At 35.3% G+C, this 24,580-nt stretch overlaps 2 protein-coding genes across 3 annotated transcripts in view; both read right to left on the bottom strand.

Annotated features, from left to right (window-relative positions):
• Positions 1-813: 813 nt before the first annotated feature.
• LOC125248238 overlaps positions 814-24,580 on the bottom strand; it is a 41,654-nt gene continuing 17,887 nt past the window's right edge. The window contains exons 12-22 of the mRNA XM_048159966.1: positions 19,474-19,562; positions 19,142-19,346; positions 18,710-18,832; positions 16,592-16,739; positions 6,706-6,767; positions 6,515-6,603; positions 6,211-6,403; positions 2,777-2,896; positions 2,549-2,637; positions 2,269-2,425; positions 814-1,831 (exon numbers count right to left, since the gene is read on the bottom strand). Coding sequence (XP_048015923.1) covers positions 1,694-1,831; positions 2,269-2,425; positions 2,549-2,637; positions 2,777-2,896; positions 6,211-6,403; positions 6,515-6,603; positions 6,706-6,767; positions 16,592-16,739; positions 18,710-18,832; positions 19,142-19,346; positions 19,474-19,562 — 1,413 coding nt within the window. The 3' untranslated portion in view covers positions 814-1,693. The remainder of the gene's footprint in view (positions 1,832-2,268; positions 2,426-2,548; positions 2,638-2,776; positions 2,897-6,210; positions 6,404-6,514; positions 6,604-6,705; positions 6,768-16,591; positions 16,740-18,709; positions 18,833-19,141; positions 19,347-19,473; positions 19,563-24,580) is intronic.
• LOC125249162 (galectin-9B-like) lies at positions 15,964-23,606 on the bottom strand. Of its 2 annotated transcripts, XM_048161388.1 has the most exons (8): positions 23,147-23,606; positions 19,822-19,949; positions 19,474-19,562; positions 19,142-19,346; positions 18,710-18,832; positions 18,488-18,578; positions 18,274-18,400; positions 15,964-16,739 (listed from the first exon to the last, which is right to left on the bottom strand). In XM_048161388.1, the coding sequence occupies exons 2-7, from the start codon at positions 19,852-19,854 to the stop codon at positions 18,396-18,398; spliced, it is 546 nt and encodes a 181-aa protein (XP_048017345.1). In that variant the 5' UTR covers positions 19,855-19,949; positions 23,147-23,606; the 3' UTR covers positions 15,964-16,739; positions 18,274-18,395. The 2 variants fall into 2 exon arrangements, with proteins under 2 accessions (XP_048017345.1, XP_048017346.1); XM_048161389.1 differs by lacking the exon at positions 23,147-23,606 and having other exon boundaries at positions 19,822-21,009.

Raw genomic sequence — 24,580 nt, forward strand, 5'->3', positions numbered from 1 at the left:
TATTCTAACGTTCCTATAATGTATTTCTAACGTTCTCCTAACATTATTCTAACATTTCCTTAACATTATTCTAATGTTCCTCTAACGTTCCCCTAACATTATTCTAACATTCCTATAATGTTATACTAACGTTCCCCTAATATTATTCTAACATTCCTATAATGTTGTACTAACGTTCCCCTAACGATATTCTAATGTTCCAACGTCAGTAATGCTGTACATCAGTAATCATCCAGCTCACCCGCAACCCAGTATAGTATAAGCAATATGGAAATTGGATGTATGGAGACTTATCATCAATGTTATAATAAACGTTTTATATAAGTTATTTTTAGGTTATTGAAAGATGACCACACTGCAACGGTCTGCCAACTTAATTTTTTGGTTGCAAAAAGAAAACCTAAAAAGAATGTTCCCAGAACGTTATTATTTGATTCTCAAAAACAAACAAAAAAAACAAACAGGAACCAAATACTAACATTAGGGGAACATTCTTTTTTTTTTGCTGTGGCCCAGCTAACAATTTTTGGTTGCCAGAACATTAGTTTTTGGTTCCCACCCAGTGTTCTTTTTTTCACATTTTGTTTTTGGTTAGCCAGGAAAGTTTTCCTAACAGAAATATAATGTTATTTTTATTCTATTTGCTAAATGTCTTTTACACCCCACAGACTTTCTACTGGCTGAAAATAACTTTTAATTGCAACTCTTTTCAGTTTCAGATTAGAAATCCCTACTTATTATTGTACTTGCGAAGTGAATTATCATACTGTTCACTTGCTCTTACAAAAAAAAAAAAAAAATCACACCATAAACTTTTTGTGGTTATTTTAATTGTTTTTTATTTGCATAGATGTGAATATAATCATTATACAACATGATAGCCAAGCAACTTTTTTTTTTCTTTTAGCCCACCAACATTAGAGGAACAATATTAAAGGTGCTGTAAGCAATTTCAGCCATTCTGATAACTTCAACAATGCTAAATGTTTGTATGTAGAGTGAATTCAGGTTGATAGGGTCACTTTTTGCCAGTAGGTCTATCTGCATACATGCAGAAAATGTGTATACAGTACCAACTGTACACTCTGAGTGGAGTAAAAATGGGGCTTGTTGATGTAAAGTGTTAATATGTTAATAAAAGGAGTATTTTACCTGTATTCTGAACTATGCAATGTTGTATTTCAGGGTTAAAGGAAATGTTCAAACATCTTCATCTGTAAAAATCACTTACTGCACCTTTAAATTTCACAATAATTAAAAAGTCATTGATACTCTGAGACTGAGTAGATCTCTACTTTCACCTTGATATAAATGTAAATATATATTCAGCAGAGTATTAGTATTAGATTGGTATATGTAGTTAGAAAGTGTGTGTGCAGTGCTGGGTAGTAACTGATCACATGGAATCTGGATTATGCAATCAGATCCCAAAAATTAAGTACTTAGATTTACATGTTAATCTCACAATTGTAGTAAATCATTCATAATTTATTTGTTTGTCCCTATACTACTACGTTTTATCTTTAAAATTTTCCTTTCTAAAAAAGCATATTGCTTAAACCGACTATAATTTGTAAATAATCTGCCCAGCACTTTATGTGTGTATTTTTAAGCATATGATATGATAAATCATTAGTCATTAGGGGAAGTTTTAAATATGCACTTCCTATAAACCTGGATGCTTATAGGGGTTTCAGAAAATCAGTTGTAAGTCTCCGTAAATTTCAAAGACGTCAATGTCCTCCAGTTTAGCAAAGCGATGCTTGTAAGTATGTGCTTGCTGGTCATTCACAAACACAGTGAACTTCTCTTTATCGCAGGAGATGGTGACCTGTAACACACATACAAAACTGACAGTGAGATGTTGTGTTTGTACTCATGTCACAAACTTCTACTCTTAAATCTTAAAGGGATAGTTCATACAAAAATGAAAATTCTCTCATAATTTGCTCACCCTAATGCCATCCCAAACCCATAAGATTTTGTTCATCTTTGGAACATAAATGAAGATTTGTTTTATATTCTTTCATCATTTTGATGGTGAGTAATTAATGACAGAAATTATGGTAATGATCTAATGGTGGGAAACCCTAAAAGATTCTATATATAAAGCGCCTGACAGAACCCTTTAATGCTCTATAGAACGTTTTTTCTAAGAGTGATGGACACTTCAGATTGATCAAGAGTCAGTGCAAAAATCTATTGCTGTCATACACTGTCCATTTGCATAGAAAAACTGGGTAGGCTATTATAAGAATATATGCGTACCTTAAAGAGTTCATCTTTTTTAAACGGCACACCTCCACTCCTTTCTTCTTTTCCCCACGCCCCATTCTCAAAGGTGTTGCGGACAACCTCATTCTCATTAAAGTAGGATAGGTAGTGAAATGCAATCCCATATCTGTGACGGAAATTCATCTCAATCCTAATGAAGAATGGAACAAAAGAGTAACATAAAATGTATGTTTACAAAAAAAAATTATGTAAATGAGTTTATGTATGTTTATGTAATAAGTGTGTTCTCTTGAAACAAAGGATGTTATGTAACCTTTTACAGTCAGGGTTAGGAAGTCCATAAATGACAATGTCTTTGCCAGGCTGTAGTCCATTTTTGAACAGGGTTTTGTATGGGACCACCTGATTGCACAAAAAAAATCATAAAAGGGTAAAAGGCTTTTTATAAAATTGTGTAATATAGAAAAATTAGGGGTTAACAATAAAATTGGCAGACCAGTAGTGTATATGCTTAATAGTGTTGGTAAATTTTTGTCCTCACCTCAGGAATTTGGTAGGCAATGAAATCCAGATCCACCATTTCATTCACTGAGATAGTGTTCACCCCAGTGATAGGAATACGGTGTCTGTAGTCCATGAAGTGTTTCCCATTGACACTTATCTATGGAGAAATGAAGAATAAGCAAAATGGTAGAAGGATGGTATTCTCTTGCCTGTCATTTATCACATTTAGGTTAACCTTTTTTGTTGGTAACAAAAAGACTTATTCATTTGCATTTTTTCCCCTCAAAACAATAAGTTTAGTATGGTTCTCTAAACAATTAGTTTCTTCTTCACACCAGATATGAAATTCGTCATTCTTCATTCATTCAACCAAACTGCACACAATCTGCAATGTGTGAAAAAATAAGTACAATTTCTCCAATTTTCACAATAACTAAATGGCTTGCTGATCAAAACTGATGTGTGATTCTCAGTGAGACTGCCACACTTTTCACAACTTCTAAACATTTCTTTATTATTGAGTCATCACCTGTGAAATTATCAATTCAATTGTCAAAATGTGTCTGACATGCATATTAATTCCATTAATATCTATAACATTGAATGTTTATGGTGTCTACTAAATTGGCAAATGAGCTGCCACAGTAATGAAATAGGAATAGCTTGTTTGCAATCACATGGTTCTGATGTGTGAAATTCAGCTGACGCAAAACGTTATTAAAGGCAACAATTTTTAAAGTTAAAAAATGATAAAAGTTACATAAACGATAAAAGCTCCTTGTGGTTTCTCGGTTTGATAGATTTAAGCAACGGTAAACAATGCAAAACATAGAAATTTTAGGTTTGTGATAGCGATTCCTAAATAGAAAAATCACATCCTGCCCTCCAGCCACATTTCGTGCCACAGCAATGAAATCATCATGTGCAAACAACCAATTACAGTCTTACCAACCCGATCTCACGGCAATTTGTACTTATTTTACAAGGCGGCTAATTCGTACAAATTCATACGACCTCATTCGAGAAAAAAAATTATATTACAAAAGAACAATGCAAATATTACAAAATGTGACATTAATAAGTATAAAAGCCACTAGTTTTTATAAAGTAACACTGTCCAACTGCTACACCCACAGGTGAAGTTACAGCGAGAGGCTTGCCTCTTGTGTCCTCACTGAGTTAAAAACAGAACCCCTAAATCATGCGGTATGTTTCGTGGGAGGTATTTGAGAATGAATAGGGGGAAGTAAACATATCAGCCATTTCACCGCTCTGTCATGACATAACAAACCCTAAAATGTACATAAACCCTGCACCTGAGAACACGCTACAAAGGGGGTAAGGCCATGTTGGGATGCTTTAGAGAAGAGGAAGAGTTGTTGTAGTTAGACTGTTGTTACCATGACTGCTTCACAAACGAGGGTTAATTCAATGCTGTATTTGCACAAAAGATTAACATGACGGCACATGCTATTTGATGAGTTGAATCAACTCCACAGCAACTACATAAATTTATCCACTAACCGTTCAGAAACATCCAGATGCACTCTAAAAGTTAGAACTTCTTCCTGAGTCATCAGTGTCCATTTTGAACAATGTAAGGCTGAACACTGTTACTGTCAGTTGTCATTTTGGCTGCATGAGATTCTCCAGCTTTGTTGTTGTTGAGCAACCGAAGCATGAGCTGTTAAAGCTCCGCCCTCTTCTGGAAAGTGTCAGGGAGCAGCAGCTCATTTGCATTTAAAGGGACACACACAAAAACGGCGTGTTTTTGCTGACACCCAAATAGGAGCAAATTTGACAAGCTATAATAAATGATCTGTGGGGTATTTTGAGCTGAAACTTCACAGACACATTCTGGTGACACCAGAGACTTACTGCATATTACATCTTGTAAAAGGGGCATTATAGTTCCCCTTTACAAAGAAAAGCTGAACATTAGTTCACAAATAATATATATTGTTTAAATGGTTACTGCTTTTAGTTATTATTTTGTAAAAAAAAAAAAAAAAAAAAGAAAGAAAGAAAAAAAAAAAAGTAAAACTGCGTAAAAACACTAACTTGAAATTTATACTGGGGTTAATAAATAGAAAATTTCATACTTATTGCAAAAAATATACAAAATAGAATTGTATTTGGCCTCTCTTTATTATGTAGGCTAATTTTTATTTAACCAGGAAAATTAAGAATTTGATATACAGTATAAACTTGATATATAGTATATAAAATATATAGTATAAACTTTTGATATACAGTATATATAAAACCTTTCCTCCTTATTTTAATACCACCCCACACCACTGGTATAAATATGAATAGTGTTACAGTTAAACCTATGAGTTAAACCAGTTCATATATGTGTGTCTGTCCCTTCACTGCTGTGTGCTTTTTCCCTGCCTCATGGCTGGTTTGTAGATTGTACAAACAAAAAATTCTCTGCATTTTCATATTTTTTGCATTTTGTCTATTTTTGCGTATTTCCCATTCTTTTTCTATGGTGCTCATTTTTGACTGCAAATAACAAAAGTGTGACTGTTTTTTTTTTGTTTTTACAACCATTTAGCTTTTTCTAATAAAATCATTTAGTGTCTGTGTGTGTGTGTGTGTGTGTGTGTGTGTGTGTGTGTGTGTGTGTGTGTGTGTGTGTGTGTGTGTGTGTGTGTGTGTGTGTGTGTGTGTGTGTGGTCATACAGCAGCTGCCGCAAAAGTCACAGAGTTTCATACTATTCGGACAAAGTAGCCATTTTTAAAATTTCAAAACTTTTTTAACAACACTAAAATAAACAACACCAGAAGATTAAGTTTCCATATGGAGCTTGCCTGAATGTCATTTTATGGCAATCTTCTCTTCACTATATGACTTACATGTAAGAAATGTGTAAAAATGGCCATGCAAATGTGAGTTTTCTGTTTGCACATAACACATTGTTTAGAAAAATAAACGTACTGTATGCATCAAAAATGTATTATTTTTCTGTGTACTACATTATAGACTTCTGCCAGTAAACTTTTATCTGTTGTTGAAATCTGTATCTAAAAAGCTCAGTGTGATACACCATAGTATTCACCTAGACAAAAATTATGTACTTGTACAGTATAGCAAATAGTCAGTGTCAACAACATCAACAACAAAAAATTAATTTGTATATGAAAAAACATTTCCAGGGTTGACTGCCATGGTGAAAAACTATTTGAACTAAATATTTTAACTGGTATGGCAGATCATGAATTATTTTTTTTATTTATTTATTTTTTTAATATATAAAAACTTTCATTTAGGTGGTAATGGCAAATTAACTGCCACAATAACTAGGTTTTGAAGCATGAAATTAATGTTTTGAGTGAGTTACTACATTTTAAAGACATGCAATAGAGTTGTGATGTCCCACAAAACAATTTCACCCAAAAGGTAAAACAATTGAGAAAAACTATCTGATCAAGTGGTGAATACAAGATGTATGTACAGTATACCTTGTAAGTCTGGTTGGTGACAAGGATCTGGAGCATGAATGTTTCGCCTTTGAGTAAGAAAGAGTCACCCCTGCGTTCTGGGCCCCAGTTACCCTTTAGAAAAGTGTTTAACACCACATATGCAGGGCCATCATCATAGCGTGGGTTAAAGTGCAGAGCAATATCATCACTACACAGAAGGTTCACGTGAAATCTGCACAACACAGAATGAAAACTGTATACAAAACTAGTGATGCCCCTATAATATTCTTGAAAATATGATAAAACGTTAACATATTAAAGATTAACATAAAATGTGACTCACCTTTTAACATCTGGCAAAATCTTTCCAATCACGATAATGCTCTTGCCTTCCTGCAAGCCCCCCTGGAGTGAACCAGTGAATGGGATTTTCTGTGTTGGAGATGTGCATACAGTAAGAATGGCAAAAGTAATCCCTATATAATTTTTTATGTGTACACATATTAATCATTTTATATTAAAAATGTCACTTACTGGTTTGCAAAAAAGCTGTTTCTGAGAATCTGTCATTCTGCCAATTCTTACTGTTCTTCCGTCTCAAAGCGAATCTTCGGTTGTGTATTTAAGACCAAGGCTGAAGCACCAAGGATGATGAAGCATGTTGAGTAGCTTAAATATACCTGTGATATTAAACCAGCCCATAAATTATACATAGATTATACATACATTTCTGGATAGATAGACCTACCTTTAATATTATCTGCCAGAGAGCTAAAATGCAAACCAGGATAAAGTCAGATAACACTAGTACAAAGACGATCAAGTAGGCTGCAGGTAATAAATTAAATTTGAGTGGTGTTGGATTAACAGTGATAATGAAGAACATGACTGTTAATATGACCAAGACAGCCTCAAACAGGACATTGGTGGATATCTAAAGGATACAGTGGATATTTGTGTTTCTGTATAGATAGTTAGACCTACCTTGAAATTACATGAAAACATTGTCTGCCAAACAGCTAAAATGCAAACCAGGGAAAGAGCAGATAACATTTCGTCCAAGTTATGGAATCTTAAATATAACAAATGACCCCATGAAAGCCATGAAAATAAGATTCAGTAAATAAAAACTCTTAAAAGAGCCGTCTCGAATGTTCTGAAAAGGGCTACAAATTTTACTGTATTTCAGGAAGTTTTGGTTCGCAGAGCATTTGCAAAATAAAGCCTTGAAGAGTCGCACATGACAATTATAAGAATGTTCCCCTAATGTTCTCTTAACATCTAAAATTGAGGAACTGCCTGTAACCAATAAGCTGCAATGTTACATCAATAATCTAAATCAGTAAGATTGATGTCATCCATTATGTGTTAGATTATCTGGATCATTCATATATCTCACAAACTGAAAATTGTCCAGATCTTACGTTTCCAAAAGAGTTAAAGACAGTTTAGAGGAGACAGCTCTGTTTCTCCACCATTTTTCCATTATAACTTTTATCTGATCCTTACCAATTCATTCTGGCAGCAAACCCAATACATTATGATCTTTATTTTGTACATTTCATTAAACCTAGAGCTGCATTGCATTAATTTCAGTCACTGTTGTTTAACATGCAAACATTGTTATGGAAATTAAAAGCTACATATAAAAAGCCTATTAGAAAAAGTATCATCAGGTTGCCACATAAAAACTCCCCACAACGTTCTGGAAATTCTCTTTTTTGATGCTTTGCATAATCTGTATTTGAACAACTAAAACGAGTGGGTTGATTTTAAACAATGTCCCCTGTCTTTTTTAGTCTGTTAATCTTTGTTATAGTGTCACAGCATAGAGTTTGCAAAAGAGTATATTATATTGAAGAGTGAGGGAGTTAAAAAAACAAAGGAAGTCCTGTTTCAACTTGGTATGATGCACTTCAAAATCCTCTCCTCTGAACACTGTTTGGATTTCGTCTGTCTAGACCATTCCCGTTGAAAAACGACCTCAGAATGCGGATTCACTGACCCCAAGGCAAAACCCTTAATCGCATCACAAAACAGAAACTAGACTATTATGTACAATTCGATATGTAGATTTTTCGTAACCATAAAAACAGTTAGCAAATTAACAGAGAAAAAGAAAATAAGTGCCTGTTTGTCTAAATCTATTAGTAGCTCTACACTTGTACAAATTAATATAAAATGTTACTGTAGCCTATTTTACATTTTTTTTTAAATCTGTTGTGATAGTTAATATAGGCCTATAAATAAATATATAAACAAAATATAGACTAATGTAAGCGACAACAAAACATTTGGAATTCCAAAGCAATAACTTTATTGTTTTTCAACATCAAAATAGTGGTTGATAGATATTTGTCACAGTCACCATTTCTGGACTACATTTCCCATAATCCGTCCTTGATCTCACCTGCACTATTTCAGCCATCACCCGCACCTGTTACTCATCACCCTCGCCAACAGGACCTCGTCAAAAGCATACACTCGTCTCTTCAGATTGTCCAGTCTTGTTAAGACTTTGTTGGACTATTGCTTATCTCCAGCATCTGTTCCTCTTTGTGTCTACCTTCCATTCCTCTGTGTTCTCTATTATTACCAGTCAGCGAGGTGTGTGCTCCTGCCATCCGTCTGTCCAGACATCCATGATCTCCAATATCTGTCAGGAAAAAACATTTCATTATCATCCATCTCAAGTCATCTCACCGTCTACTCACCGGTTTCTTGCCGTAACGCTCACTGCTGCAAAATAAAGAACCTGTTACTGCATTTCTCTGTCTCTGAGTCTGTATTCCATTACAATATTGACCCTCATATTCTCTTTTGTGGTCTGTGCTGTGCGTAAATAACATATTTCCCTTCATCTCAGTGGCATGAGATTTTGTAACTTTTGTTACATTGTCTGTCTAAACACACACAAACTGGGCTTGATTCAGTTGTTCTGAATGTAGGCTGTAAAAAAAAAAAAAAAAAAAAAAAAAAATGTTTTTTGGACCCCACATTGAAATTTGAAAGAAGATAATTTAAGAGTTTTTTTATTATTAATTTTTTAATAAAATAAATCTGGCAGAAGTCTGAATTTCAGCACAGAAATGAAGGCCTGTTACTAGAGCACAAATTTAGAACAGAAATGCTCACGTACCACACACACACACACACGCCTGCCACATAAAGCATTTATATAGAATTTGTCAGACAAAATCAGTCACAAATGCTTTTTTTCTGCATTTGTGACTGATTTTGTTTGACAAATTCTATATAAATGCTTTATGTGGCAGGCGTGTGTGTGTGTGTGTGGCACGTGAGCATGTCTGTTCTAAATTTGCAGATATGAAGGAGTGAGATGTAACACACACAAAACACACAAATTCTGTTCATTTCTGCTTATTGCTATTGGTTGTATATTTTTTTATATAATTTATTATCCTAAAGTTTTATTTTTTTAACTTTTGGTTTATTGAAATAAATAGTTTGCGAATATAATCTGAGTTACAAATTCAGATCCAACTTCACTGCCTGAAAAAAGCACATAGATTTAATTTTTTGGGCAGTATTTTTGCCTGCATCATTTATAAATGACAAAACACCATAGAGATTTAAAGAAAAATAGATACAAAGTGAATTATCATATTGTTCACTTGCTCTTAAAGGCAGGTAATAAATTACATTTGAGTGGTGTTGGATTAACAGTGATAATGAAGAACATGACTTATAATATGACCAAGACAGCCCCAAACAGGACATTGGTGGATATTTAAAGGATACAGTGGATATTTGTGTTTCTGTATAGATAGTTAGACCTACCTTGAAATTACATGAAAACTTTGTCTGCCAAACAGCTAAAATGCAAACCAGGGTAAGAGCAGATAAACTGAAAATTGTCCAGATCTTTTGTTTCCTATTATAAAAATTATCATCAGGTTGCCACATAAAAACTCCCCACAATGTTTTGGAAAGTCCCTTTTTGCTGCTTTGCATAATCTGTATTTGAACAACTAAAACGAGTGGGTTGATTTTAAACAAGGTCCCCTGTCATTTTAGTCTGTTAATCTTTGTTATAGTGTCACAGCATAGAGTTTGCAAAAGAGTATTATATTGAAGAGTGAGGGAGTTAAAAAAAAAACAAAGGAAGTCCTGTTTCAACTTGGTACGATGCGCTTCAAAATCCTCTCCTCTGAACACTGTTTGGATTTCGTCTAGCAGGGGCAGCAACTGCCACCCTAAGAAAAAGCTTTGCCACCCAAATTTATCACAGAATAAAATATAAATGTAAGCAGTGTTTCAAGTACTGCTTTTCAGCAGCGGCGCTTCAATGTGATGACCTAAAAAGACAGCGTAACGCAAAACAATAACAAGAAAACATGTCTTTCAATAAACTGCATGATGGTTGCACGCAGCGCGCCCAGTGTAGTCAGCTTCATTAACAAATGACTCTTATGAACCGGTTCTTTGGGAGTCCAAAACCAAACAGCGGAGCCAAGTTCACGTAGGTAGCCTACGAATTGTATTTTCCATTTGTTCGCGAATCGGAAAAATACTGCTTCTCGGCTAACTCAGAAGTCCTGTGAGAAATCTAATCCCATCCGAATATGTCTGAGATTCATTTTCGAAATTGTTTGGTGAGCTGATTCACCGACCGCCCGCTCCACTTTCATCATGGATAAAGGTATTATTGCCATCCGACGAAACAGTAGGCTAACATGAAATCAATAAGGAGAAAATTAATAATAAAAAAACTCTTAAATTATCATCTTTCACATTTCATTGTGGGGTCCGAAAAACATGATTTTTTTTTTTTTTTTTTTACAGACAATGTAACAAAAGTTACAAAATCTCATGCCACTGAGATGAAGGGAAATATGTTATTTACGCACAGCACAGACCACAAAAGAGAATATGTCAATATTGTAATGGAATACAAACTCAGAGACAGAGAAATGCAGTAACAGGTTCTTTATTTTGCAGCAATGAGCGTTAAAGCAGGAAACCGTTGAGTAGACAGTGAGATGACTTGAGATGGATGATAATGAAATGTCTTTTCCTGACAGATATTGGAGATCATGGATGTCTGGACAGACGGATGGCAGGAGCACACACCTCGCTGACTGGTAATAATGGAGAACACAGAGGAATGGAAGGTAGACACAAAGGGGAACAGATGCTGGAGATAAGCAATAGTCCAACAAAGTCTTAACAAGACTGGACAATCTGAGGAGACGAGTGTATGCTTTTGACGAGGTCCTGTTGGCGAGGGTGATGAGTAACAGGTGCGGGTGATGGCTGAAATAGTGCAGGTGAGATCATGGAGGTATTATGGGAAATGTAGTCCAGAAATGGTGACCCTCACCAACAACAACTAACATTGTGATAAAAATGTGAACTGTAATAAGGCTAATAGATTTACTGTTGTGTGTTGGGTTTTGCTCAATGTGTATTCATCGTATTTTGGTGACTTGGTTATAAACAACTTCAAAAATATTCCAATAAATAAATGGTTTTGAAGAATATTTTGGTCTATTTTGTCAGTTTTTTCATTGAACCAAAGAGAAACATTGAGCATAATGGCACAGTCTCCATGCTAAACTAATAATAGTAGTAAGGTTTTCTTCATATATCCTTTATAAGTACAATTTTGGCTATATTATTTGTTTTCCCTTCCAAAATTGCTCTTGAGAAATTTTATGTTTATTGTCCCCCGCAACTGTCAGATGAAATTTACGCCTCTGAAAAACATCAAGATTCTAAATGAATCTGAGCTTGTATCACTAAAGGAGATGAGCAGTTTTATTATTATTACACAGTCTACTTTGATGGTATGAAACACATGTTTTAGTGCAAGTTAAAGAGCAACAAAAACTTGTTTTTTACTAACAATTTTTGAGTTTCTGTTCTTAACAGAGGTGGTAATGTCTGTGTGTTCACCCAGAAGACCCTATCAGCTACATACTCTAGCAAAAGCCCAGCAACTGCATAGCAAGAGCCTAGCAACCACCCAGAATCTCCTAGCAACCACCTAACAACACTTTAGCAATCACCCAGAACATCTACAGTGGCATGAAAAAGTATGTGACCCCCTTGCAGAATCTGTGAAAATGAGAATTATTTTAATAAAATAAGAGGGATAATAAAAAAATGCATGTTATTTTTTGTTTAGTACTGTCCTGAGTAAGATATTTTACATAAAAGATGTTTGCATTTAGTTCACAAGACAAAACAATAGCTGAATTTATTAAAATATACCCATTCATACCATTGATTCTCAATACTGTGTGTGGTTACCTGATGATCCACGACTGTTTTTTTGTTTTGTGATGGTTGTTCATGAGTCTTGTTTGTCCTGAGCAGTTAAACTGAGCTCTGTTCTTCAGAAAATTCCTCCAGGTCCTGCAGATTCATCAGTTTTCAAGCATTTTTGCATATTTGAACCCTTTCCAGCTGTGGCTGTATGATTTTGAGATCCATCTTTTCACACTGAGGACAATTGAGGGACTCAAACTCAACTATTAAAAAAGGTTCAAACATTCACTGATGCTCCAGAAGGAAACACGATGCATTAAGAGCCGAGGGGTGTAAACTTTTGAATTCAAATATCAAGGTAAATTGTACTTAATTTTTCTGCCGGGAAACATGCAAGTATCTTCTGTTGGTTCCGAAGGGCAGTACTAAATGAAAAACAATGATATTTAAACAAAATAAGAAAAATTGTGACATCTTCATCCTATTCAAAAGTTTTCACACCCCGACTCTTAATGCATCGTGTTTCCTTCTGGAGCATCAGTGAATGTTTGAACCTTTTTTAATAGATGTGTTTGAGTCCCTCAGTTGTCCTCAGTATGAAAACACAGATCTCAAAGTCCTATAGTCACTGCTGGAAAGGGTTAAAATATGCAAAAATGCTTGAAAACTGATGAATCTGCAGGAGCTGGAGGATGCTCAGGACAAACAAGAGACAGAACAGTCGTGGATCATCAGATAACCACACACAGTATTGAGAATCAATGGTTCACATACTTATGAATGGGGTTATTTTAATAAATTCAGCTATTGTTTTGTCTTGTGAACTAAATGCAAACATCTTTTATGTAAAATATCTTACTCAGGACAGTACTAAACAAAAAATAACATGCATTTTTTATTATCCCTCTTATTTTATTAAAATAATTCTAATTTTCACAGATTCTGCAAGGGGTTCACATACTTTTTCATGCCACTGTATATTCTGGCCATTCTGCAAACATTGTTATGAAAAATAAAAACTACAATAGAACTATTAGAAAACTTAGGTTGTCACATAAAATCCTCCCCACAATGTTCTGGGAATATTTGCTAAATAAATAATAGAAATAAAAAAAAACTTGCTGCTGCTTTGCATATTCTGTATTTGAAGAAAAAACTAAAAAGACCTTTGATGACTTTGGATTTTGTCAAGACCATTACGTTGAAAAATTAGGCTACCTCAGAATGTGGTTTCAGTGACCCGATTGCAAAACCCTTGATCGCATCACAAAACAAAATATACTAGACTATTTACTATTTACTATATGATGTGTAGATTTTGCATAATCATAAAAACATCTCAATTAGCAAATTAAGTGAGGAAAAAAATGCTTGTACAAATGAATATGTTGCATAAAATGTTACTGTAGCCTATTTTACATTTTTCAGATCTGTTGTGATAGTTAACTTAGGCCTAAAATAGGCCTATAAATAAATATATAAACAAAATATAGACTAAATGACAACAAAACATATTTGAAAAACAATAACTTTATATAGAATGTCAAACAAAATCAGTCACAAATGCAGAAAAAAATGCAGATATGAAGGCTTGAGATGTAACACACACAAAACACACAAATTCTGTTCATTTCTGCTTATTGCTATTGGTTGTATTTACATATTTTTTAAATAATTTATTATTCTAAAGGTTTTTTTTTTTTTTATGTTGCATTATTGCAAAGACACATGCCCAAGACAGCAAATTCTAAACTTTCACAAAATTACTTATTTTAATGTATTATGTGTTTAAATATATATTTTCACAAAACACATACAAAAAAAAAAAAAAAAAAAAAAAAACTTGCCATATAATTAGTTGGCCACATCCAGAAAAATGAATGGACCTCTATGGCCCTCTGCTGGATATATATTCTCAAAGCACTTTAGTTCTAAAAATGTATTTATATATTTATAAAAAAAAATTCTAACCAACAGATGGCAGAATTCTTCATGCAACACCTAGATCAATATCCAGAAACAACTTGCATTTTATTTAGATCATCATTAAAGTATATATTTTTTTTTTTTCAGAAAAATGTCATAGGCCTATTTCATAGGCACGCTAATGGTGTAGTTGAGTAATAAATAGAAAATAAAATAAATAGTAAAACGTACCATATATCCCCCAAAACACGGCATAAATGTATATTTGAGAAATATATATATATATATATATATATATATATATATATATATATATATACACACAGTGGGTACGGAAATTCAGACCCCCTTAAATTTTTCACTCTTTGTTATATTGCAGCCATTTGCTAAAACCCCTTCCTAGAGCTGGCCTTCCGGCCAAACTGAGCTATCGGGGGAGAAGAGCCTTGGTGAGAGAGGTAAAGAAGAACCCAAAGATCACTGTGGCTGAGCTCCAGAGATGCAGTCGGGAGATGGGAGAAAGTTGTAGAAAGTCAACCATCACTGCGGCCCTCCACCAGTCGGGGCTTTATGGCAGAGTGGCCCGACGGAAGCCTCTCCTCAGTGCAAGACACATGAAAGCCTGCATGGAGTTTGCTAAAAAAACACCTGAAGGACTCCAAGATGGTGAGAAATAAGATTCTCTGGTCTGATGAGACCAAGATAGAACTTTTTGGCCTTAATTCTAAGCGGTATGTGTGGAGAAAACCAGGCACTGCTCATCACCTGTCCAATACAGTCCCAACAGTGAAGCATGGTGGTGGCAGCATCATGCTGTGGGGGTGTTTTTCAGCTGCAGGGACAGGACAACTGGTTGCAATCGAGGGAAAGATGAATGTGGCCAAGTACAGGGATATCCTGGACGAAAACCTTCTCCAGAGTGCTCAGGACCTCAGACTGGGCCGAAGGTTTACCATCCAACAAGACAATGACCCTAAGCACACAGCTAAAATAATGAAGGAGTGGCTTCACAACAACTCCGTGACTGTTCTTGAATGGCCCAGCCAGAGCCCTGACTTAAACCCAATTGAGCATCTCTGGAGAGACCTAAAAATGGCTGTCCACCAACGTTTACCATCCAACCTGACAGAACTGGAGAGGATCTGCAAGGAGGAATGGCGGGTGCAAAAGGGTGCTTCTACTAAATACCGAGCAAAGGGTCTGAATACTTAGGACCATGTGATATTTCAGTTTTTCTTTTTTAATAAATCTGCAAAAATGTCAACAATTCTGTGTTTTTCTGTCAATATGGGGTGCTGTGTGTAAAAATGAACTTAAATGATTTTAGCAAATGGCTGCAATATAACAAAGAGTGAAAAATTTAAGGTGGTCTGAATACTTTCCGTACGCACTGTATATATATATATATATATATATATATATATATATATATATATAAATAATTTGTATTAAAAAAAAAAGTATAGTTTTTTTTTTTCAATCGTTCTGTAAATGTGGGGTCTGAACGGACTCCATGAAAAGACAATAAGTGGGGGGATATGAGGAGAATATGAGGGTTAAAGTTAGATAAAGTTGAAAGATATGAAGTGAATTATCATATTGTTCACTTGCTTTTAAAGAAATCACACCAAGAACTTTTATGAGATTATTTTAATTATTTATTTAATTGCAGAAGTGAATATAATCATTACACAACATGACAGCCAAGATAGCCAGTAGGTCTGTCTGCATACATGCAGAAAATGTGCATACAGTATATCTGTAAAGTAGTGAAGTATAAGTGAAAATAAGGCCCAATGTTAATATAAAGGAATTTTCTGTATAGATTTTTCAGTGTTTTACCTGCATTTTGAATTATGCATTGTTGTGTTTCAAGGTTAAAGGAAATGTTCGTAAAGTACCTTTTACATTTTTTGACTGTTTTTGTTTGTTTGTTTGTTTGTATACTGTATACTCATGTACTGCATTAATAATATGAGAAGTATAGCAGCATGTTATTCCAAACATAGCTGTGATTTTATAGGACACCTATTTCAGTGAAATCAGTCTGAAAGTTCAGACATCTACATCTGTAAATATCACTTATAGCACTCGTAAATTTCACAATAATTAAAGGTCACATTGATCTTTCACCTTGATTTATGTAGATATATATTCAGCAGAGTATTAGATTGGTATAGTTAGAAAGTATGTGTATATTTTTAAGCATATGATATGATAACTCATTAGGGGAAGTTTTAAATCTGCACTTCCTTTGTACTTGGATCCTTCACAAAAAACAGTTGTAAGTCTCCAGTGACTTCAAAGCGATTAATGTCCTGCAGTCTAGCAATGCCATGGCTGCAAGTAAGTGGTTTCTGGTCATTCACATTCACAGTGAAATTCATGTTATCCCAGGAGATGGTGACCTGTAACACACAAAACTCACAGTAAGATGTTGTGTTTATACTCTATAGCAATAGCGGTAACACTTTACAATAAGGTTCATTAGTTAAACATTAGTTAATGTATTAACTAACATGAACTAATCATGAGCAATACATTTGTTACAGTATTTACTAATCTTCGTTAACATTAGTTAATAAAAATACAGTTGTTCATTGTTCATTTTAGTGCATTAACTAATGTTAACAAGATTTTAATAATGTATTAGTAAATGTTGAAATTAACATTAACAAAGATTAATAAATGCTCTATAAGAGCAATTCATTATTAGTTCATGTTAACTGATGTGGTTAATTAATGCAGTGGTTCTCAACTCCAGTCCTCGGGACCCACTGCTCTGCACATTTTGTATGTATCCCTTATTTAACACACCTGATTTAGATCATCAGCTCATTAGGAGAGTCTGCATGAACTGAATTGAGTGTGTCATATAAGAGAGACATACAAAATGTGCAGAGCAGTGGGTCCCGAGGACTGGAGTTGAGAAACACTGAATTAATGAACCTTATTGTTAAGTGTTACCGCAAATGCTAAAACAAATATTTAATTAATAATCATATTAAATAACACTAAATGGAAATCTACACAATTTCATATAGTTATTTCAATTTGGACAAATGAAAAATTAAATATGGTAACAATAAAAGGTGTGGTTTGGTTGATTGAGGGGGCAGAAAAAAGAAAGCAGAGAAGAGAAGCAGAAGTGAGAGCATGGTCACACATGTATCTCCTGTTTAAAAACACAGAACAGAGGAGAGTAGATCTGCTGGCAGAAAGAGAACGCCACAGAGCTCGTCATAAAATAAGAATCAACATCGGTTTTGCCTTCGTTTTTCAGAGATGGCGAAAACTGTGGATTTGGAATGTTGTAAAAGCAAAGTGGAGGTGGTGTTTTTCATATCTCATCGGGTGAGTAAGGTATTAAATATAAATAGATAAATTGCCATATGCAGCTCGCTAACAGAGTTCATAAGCATTATCTTTTGGGAAGGGTCATTTTATTATGGTTGTTGTAGTACTGTGCTGGAATTTATTTTCAAATATTGTGTCTGTTAATAGGTAAAACTATTCAGCTAATCAGCTTGAGATACTTTCTATTTAAACTGGTTATACATCGCTTAAGCCTAATACTGTATGTTTAATGAGCAGTAGGATAATCATATTCATCCGCACAGTCACACTCAACCAAAACAACGTTCTTCCACTGAATGCAAGTTTTTTTTTTTTTTTTTTTTTTTTTAACTGTTAGAGGGCCAAAAGTTACATTGTGTACCTTTAATTAAAACTAAATCCATATATGGAAGCCTAATGATCCCATGATGGAAATCCCTAAAAGGTTACATGAAACACCTGACAGAACCCTCTAAGGTTATATAGAACCTTTTCTTCTTGAGAGACACTTCAGATTTATATCAAACATGAGTCAATGCAAAAATCTATTGCTATTATACACTGTCCATTTGAATAGAAAACATATAAGAATGTGAGTATGCCTACCTGAAAGAGTTCATCTCGTTTTAAAGGCACACCATCCTTATTTTCTTGATTCTTTGTACGGACAGCCAAATTATTACCAAAATTGGATTCGTACTGGAATTCATTTTCATTGAGTTTCAACACTATGCTAAAAAAAAAGAATGGAACAGAAGAGTAATGTAAAATGTATGTTTATGTAATAAGTGTGTTCTCGACACAAAGGATGTTATGTAACCTTTTATAGTCAGCGTTAGTACGTCCATAAACGACAATGGTTTTGGCCAGGCTGCAGTCCACCAGTGATCTCGGGTACTGTACGGGACCACCTGATGGCAAGACAAATTATAAAAGGGTAAAGGATTTTATAAATAATATAGAAAAATAAGGGGTCAACAATAAAAAGACAGGCCAGTATAGTGGAATATGCTTCATAGTGGTAGTATATTTTTGTTCTCACCTCAGTCTTCTGGTTGCAAGCAAAGAAATCCAGACCCACCATTTCATTCACTGAGATAGTGTTCACCCTAGCGATAGGAATACGGTGCCTGTAGTCCATGAAGTGTTTCCCATTAACAAGTACCTATGGTGAACCATTGTAGAATAAGCAAAAATATAGAAAGGTGGTGGACTAGATAAGGATTCTCTTGCCTGCCATTTATGACTATAAAGTTAACTTTTGGCAAAAGACTTTCATTTACAGATTCTTAATCACTGAATGAGTTTTTTTCTCAAAACAGTAGCTAAGTTTTGAAGCATGAAATTAATGTTTTGGATAAGCTACCACATTTTGAAGACATGCAATAGTGTTTTGTGATGTTCTCCCAAAAGCCAAAGCAATTGAAAAGAACTGGCTACCATGATCAAGTGGTGAATACAACATGTAGTATACCTTGTAAATCTGGTCGGTGACAAGGATCTGGAGGATGAATGTTTCGCCTTTGAGTAAGAAAAAGTCACCCCTGCGTTCTGAGCCCCAGTTACCATTTAGAAAAGTGTTTAACACCACATATGCAGCGCCATCATCATAGCGTGGGTTAAAGTGCAGAGCAATATCATCACTGGATACAGAACCACACTGAAGGTTCACCCGACCTCTGCACAACACAGAATGAAAACTGTATACAAAACAAGTCATGCCCCTACAATATTCCTGTAAATATGATGAAGGACAAATCTTATGTTAATCTTAATGTTTTAAGATTAACATAAAAGATGACTCACCTGTCGGTTTTTTGCGAAATCTTTCCAATCACGATAAAACTCTTCCCTGCCTGTAAGCCCTCCGGGAGTGGAACAGTGAATGGGGTTTCCTGTTGGAGATGTGCATACAATAAGACAATTTATGCAGTTTTGTTTTGAAGATTTAAGATAATTATAAATATTTGGCAGATTATTAAAAGTGATTAATTTGACAAGATGACCCTAAACATTGCTTCCTATCTCAATTTCTAAAATAGCAATTTCTGAGTAAAAAGTTTTTCAAAGTAATCCCTATGTCATTTAGTGTGTGTGTGTGTGTGTGTGTGTGTGTGTACACATGAATAATTTTATATTAAAAGTGTCACTTACTTTGTAAAAAACCTGTTTTTGAGGATCTGTCATTCTGATTCCGTCTCAAAGCGAATCTTCGGTTGTGTATTTAAGACCAAGGCTGAAGCACCAAGGATGATGAAGCATGTTGAGTAGCTTAAATATACCTGTGATATTAAACCAGCCCATAAATTATACCTAGATTATACATACATTTCTGGATAGATAGACCTACCTGGAATATTGTCTGCTAAAATGCAAACCAGGATAAAGTCAGATAACACTAGTACAGAGACGATCAAGTAGCCTGCAGGTAATAAATTAAATTTGAGTGCCGTTGGCTCAACAGTGATAATGAAGAACATGACTGTTAATATGACTAGAGCATGACAGCCACAAACAGGACATTGTTGGATATCTAAAGGATACAGAATATTTGTGTTTCTGTATAGATAATTAGACCTACCTAGAAATTACATGAAAACATTATCTGCCAAACAGCTAAAATGCAAACCAGAGGAGATAACATTTAGTCCAAAGACAAATTATGGAACCTTAAATATAACAATAGACCCGAGAGCCATGAAAATAAGATTGAGTCTATATAAAAACTCTTAAAAGAGCCGTCTCAGTTGTTCTGAAAAGGACTACAAATTGTCATCTCAGTAAACAATATTTTGTTTATTGGATTTCAGGAATCTTCTTAGTTTTGGTTCGCAGAGCATTTGCAAAATAAAGCCTTGAAGAGTTTGCACATGACAATTATAAGAATGTTCCCCTAATGTTCTCTTAACATCTAAATCCCAGGAACATGTCTGTAACCGATAAGCTGCAACGTTACATCAATAATCGAAATCAGTAAGATTGATTTCATCCCTTACGTGTTAGATTATCTGGATTATTCATACTGTATATCTCAGTACCACAAACTGAAAATTGTCCAGATCTTACATTTCCAAGAGTTTGGAGTAGTTCAGAGGAGACAGCTCTGTTTCTCCACCATTTTTCCATTATAACTTTTATCTGATCCTTACAATTCATTCTGGCAGCAAACTCAATACATTGTGATCTTCATTTTGTACATTTCATTAAACCTAGAGCTGCATTGCACTAATTTCAGTCATTGTTGTCAAACTAAAACCTCTCTTTCAACATTCTGCAAATATTGTTATGAAAAATAAAAACTACAATAGAACTATAAGAAAACGTATCATTCGGCTGTCACATAAAAACCTCCCCACTTGTGTGTGTTCAGAGGAGACGTTTTTGAAGCACATCCAAAGTGAAACAAGACTTCCTTTGTTTTTAACTCCCTCGTTCTTCAATATAATTCTGGCTGCGTCTGAAACCGCCTACTTCTCTACTACATAGTAGGGGAAAAGCAGTAGGCGAGCGAATAAGTCAAAAAAGAGTAGGCGAAAATTACCTGGGTGACGTACTAATTCTCGCGAGATTCAAACGTGCGTCTACTTATAGTGCGTCCAAATATGCCTACTTATATAGTACAGGCATGAAAACGGGTCAGGGGTGAAAAAGGTGAGAAGGATATTACCCCTCTAGGGGGGTCCGGGGGCATGCTCCCCCGTAAAAATTTTTTAAATATTCCATATTTTAAAGCATCAATCTGATGCATTTTGAAATGCTTTTTTTGCCAACCTGGGGAGAGCTGGAGAAATTTGACTTCAGCCATGAGTCAAAAATTATTATGGCCTCCTTACTAAGTATTATGCAAGCCATTTCATGCCAGCCTGTCACTGGGTCTAACATTTACAGTATATTTGGGGGAAGAACCTTAGCGCTATGATTGGTCGAACTCTTCTTCTTTTGCTGTTGCTTGATTTGAGGACTGCGCGTGCACAGAGGCGTCACCAGGTTTTTGCGTAGAGTGACAAATCGTACCAGCGTACTTTGAAGTCAAAATGCGTATCCGCTACGCAAATTGCGTACAGGTTGGCAGGTCTACTTATTGATAGAACGGTGGACCACTTTACCTTCTGCCTTGTCAGTCCCCTCACCTCAAAATCTACCTCCTCAAAAACGGTAGCGTTAGCTAATAATTTTCCACCAGAGCTTTAGCTAGCTAACGTTGCGTTCTCTCCTGCTGTTCAATGACTCAATTCATGAAGCTGTAGGTAATGTTAGCTAAGTCTATGTCAACAGAGCTCCTGGGTAACTTAACTTAGATATACCAGAAAATATTAAAATTATTGAAACCATCCAGGGCTCAACGCTAAGGATTTTTTCTGCTGGCCCAATTTTTACTTGCCCTGCCGAAATTTTCCGGGCCCCACAACAAAAAAATTAATAAAAGTAAAAGACAAGAAAATGGGCCTATAAAATAAGCATAGTTATTGTTTTCATTGTTTTTGATACATTTAACTTCAGTAAATAAGGTTATGACACCAAAAGCTAAATTAAATATTTTAAATATTGTTAGACAAATAAACAGTAAGTAGTAAAATAGTAACAAATAATCAAATTACGGTAATAGCACAAATAAATACAACAGAACAAACATAAATTAAATAAATGGTGCTTTTCAAGTTTTTCATGTAGGTTTAAACAGAAGATTTTCAGGTACAGAAATTGTAATCTGATGTTTAACTATAGAATAGATAACTTTATTAAAGTTAATCAAGAGCAGTTACAGATGCATAAAAATGTTTTTAATGTTCAAAAGATAAAACGTTAAATACTGTTATTTGAAATTTAAAAAAAAAATGAAGACACTTTAACTGTGAAATTAAACCCGCCAGTAGGTGGCAGAGAATCACTGTTAATAAGCGAATCATTGAGATTCAACTGATTCATTCAAGCGTCTGATTCATTCAGGAAGTGTTGCTCAAAGACGCACAACAATCTGACTTTGGAACTATTTTCGTTGGCGAAACAGACGATTTGGTGTCTAAAATGTAAGTCACTTGATATTAAGTTCTTGTTCATTAAAACTGTATGCTGAATAAAATCAATATCACATTTGTAATCATGCTAATATTTGGAGAAAAACGGCGCTCTTTGTGTAATATTGATTAACTATATTAAATTATATATTAAATATATACAGGGGCATTTTGCCCCTTATCTTGAATTTTGGGGGCATTTTAATAGACTAAATCACGCAGTGAAAGCGTACACTTTAATAGACTATATGTCTAGTAGACTATGTTTTTGTAAAGTGAGGGACATACTCGATAATTTCAGATCGTTAAATCAACAATTACGATATTACAGACGATATATAACGCACACCCTACAGCACTGGCCCGATCGGGCAAGTGACCGGTGCGTCTACTGTCCCGAGCGTCGTTCACACTGGCCCCGGGCCATCGGGCAGTCCTTATTGTAGAGCCCTGCCATCACTCACCAAATTCAGTCAGGTAAATCGCCGAGGCCAGGCGTGCTTTCAGCTTCTGATGGTGGTCTGCACTGGTGATGCAAGGCATAGGCGCCGATCCCGTGGGTGGAGGGCTGGAGCACCCACGGAAATGGTCGAGCACCCACGGAAAATTACGAGATATTCTCCATGGATTTTAACAAGAAAAAAAAATTGATTGCTATTGCTATCAGAAACTATCCTTATATATATAGTTTATTTAAGGCCGTTTCAATGACGTTATTTTAATGGCAAAAGTCGAGAGCGCGTCCAGTGTTGAGCGAGCACAAATCTCAACTCGGATTTCCATCACTCTCGCGCTCGCTCAGATTCAGAATCAGAACTTAAAACTGTCCTTGCCCTGTCCCTAAAATGGTCTTCTTTCCTGGATTTAAAGTTGACAGAAGCTTTTAACCACCTGACTTTCATGACTGACTGACGAAATAACAGTGTAGGCCAGGGCCGGGTCTAGGGGGGGGCTAGGGGGGCATTGCCCCCCCAGAATTTCCTTGTGCCCCCCCAAAAATGTGCAGCCAACAATAAAAATGAATAAGCCTACATAAACATTAAAAACGTCTTATCTATTGAATAAGGATCGGCCACTTTAATCACAGAAAAAAAAGTGAATATTATGCTTATAATGATATTTAATCTCACAAAAATGGACTTAAAATCCAAAAACATGCGAACTGGGAAGTAACGAACATTAATCAGAAAACACGTCGAAAACAAGTGTACACCGAATCTTCAAGCAAGTAGCCTAAAAAAAAATATCACAATGAGGATCACATCTGCATCAGCCGAACATATTTTCTGCATGCTGAGATAGCTGTCAGCGAACATTTCCTCAGTAATTTCGTTAACAATGAATAATTTGAACATTATATCCAGGGGCGGCGCTAGGGTGGGCTAAGGGGGCTGGAACCCCAAATGTTTTTCCAAAAGCCCTGAATCTTTCAGGTTTGAGGTTTCTGTGCTGCGTGTTTTAAAGAGAAGTGTGCATCCGAAAATACAATGTAGACTGAGACTCTATATCACAACTAAAAAGATGTTTGAGCCCTCTTTCATGACCAGGTACAAGTCAATGCTGTTTCTTTGTTCCATTTGCACTCTGTACATGGGTTGAAGCTCTCAGTTTTGAGCTTCCAAAGTGCACCAGACTGATGCATTTAACCTTAAAATACACAAAAATTTCTTACCGGGGGGGGGGGGGGGGCATGCCCCCGGACCCCCCTAGATGATGGTATATAATGTACATTTTATGAACTTTAACCAAGAATACTACAAAAAACGCTCCTTTCATGTCAGTAAATTAAAATGTCATTGGACAAATATAGATTTCGGTTAAGCCCCGAATGTTTACAATGTCTGACGCTACGTCCTACGCCTTCCCTAACTTACAGAAAAAGTGTAGCTGACGCAACG

This window comes from Megalobrama amblycephala, linkage group LG16 (assembly GCF_018812025.1).
Source record: "Megalobrama amblycephala isolate DHTTF-2021 linkage group LG16, ASM1881202v1, whole genome shotgun sequence".
Classification (NCBI taxonomy): Eukaryota; Metazoa; Chordata; class Actinopteri; order Cypriniformes; family Xenocyprididae; genus Megalobrama; species Megalobrama amblycephala.

Coding starts and splice junctions, on each gene's coding strand:
- LOC125249162 (XM_048161388.1), bottom strand. CDS start 19,854: ATGACAGATCCTCAAAAACAGGTTTTTTACAAA. Junction 19,347..19,473: donor ATTTCGCAAAAAACCGACAG/GTGAGTCATCTT, acceptor TGTGTTGTGCAG/AGGTCGGGTGAACCTTCAGT. Junction 18,833..19,141: donor TCACCGACCAGATTTACAAG/GTATACTACATG, acceptor GGTTCACCATAG/GTACTTGTTAATGGGAAACA.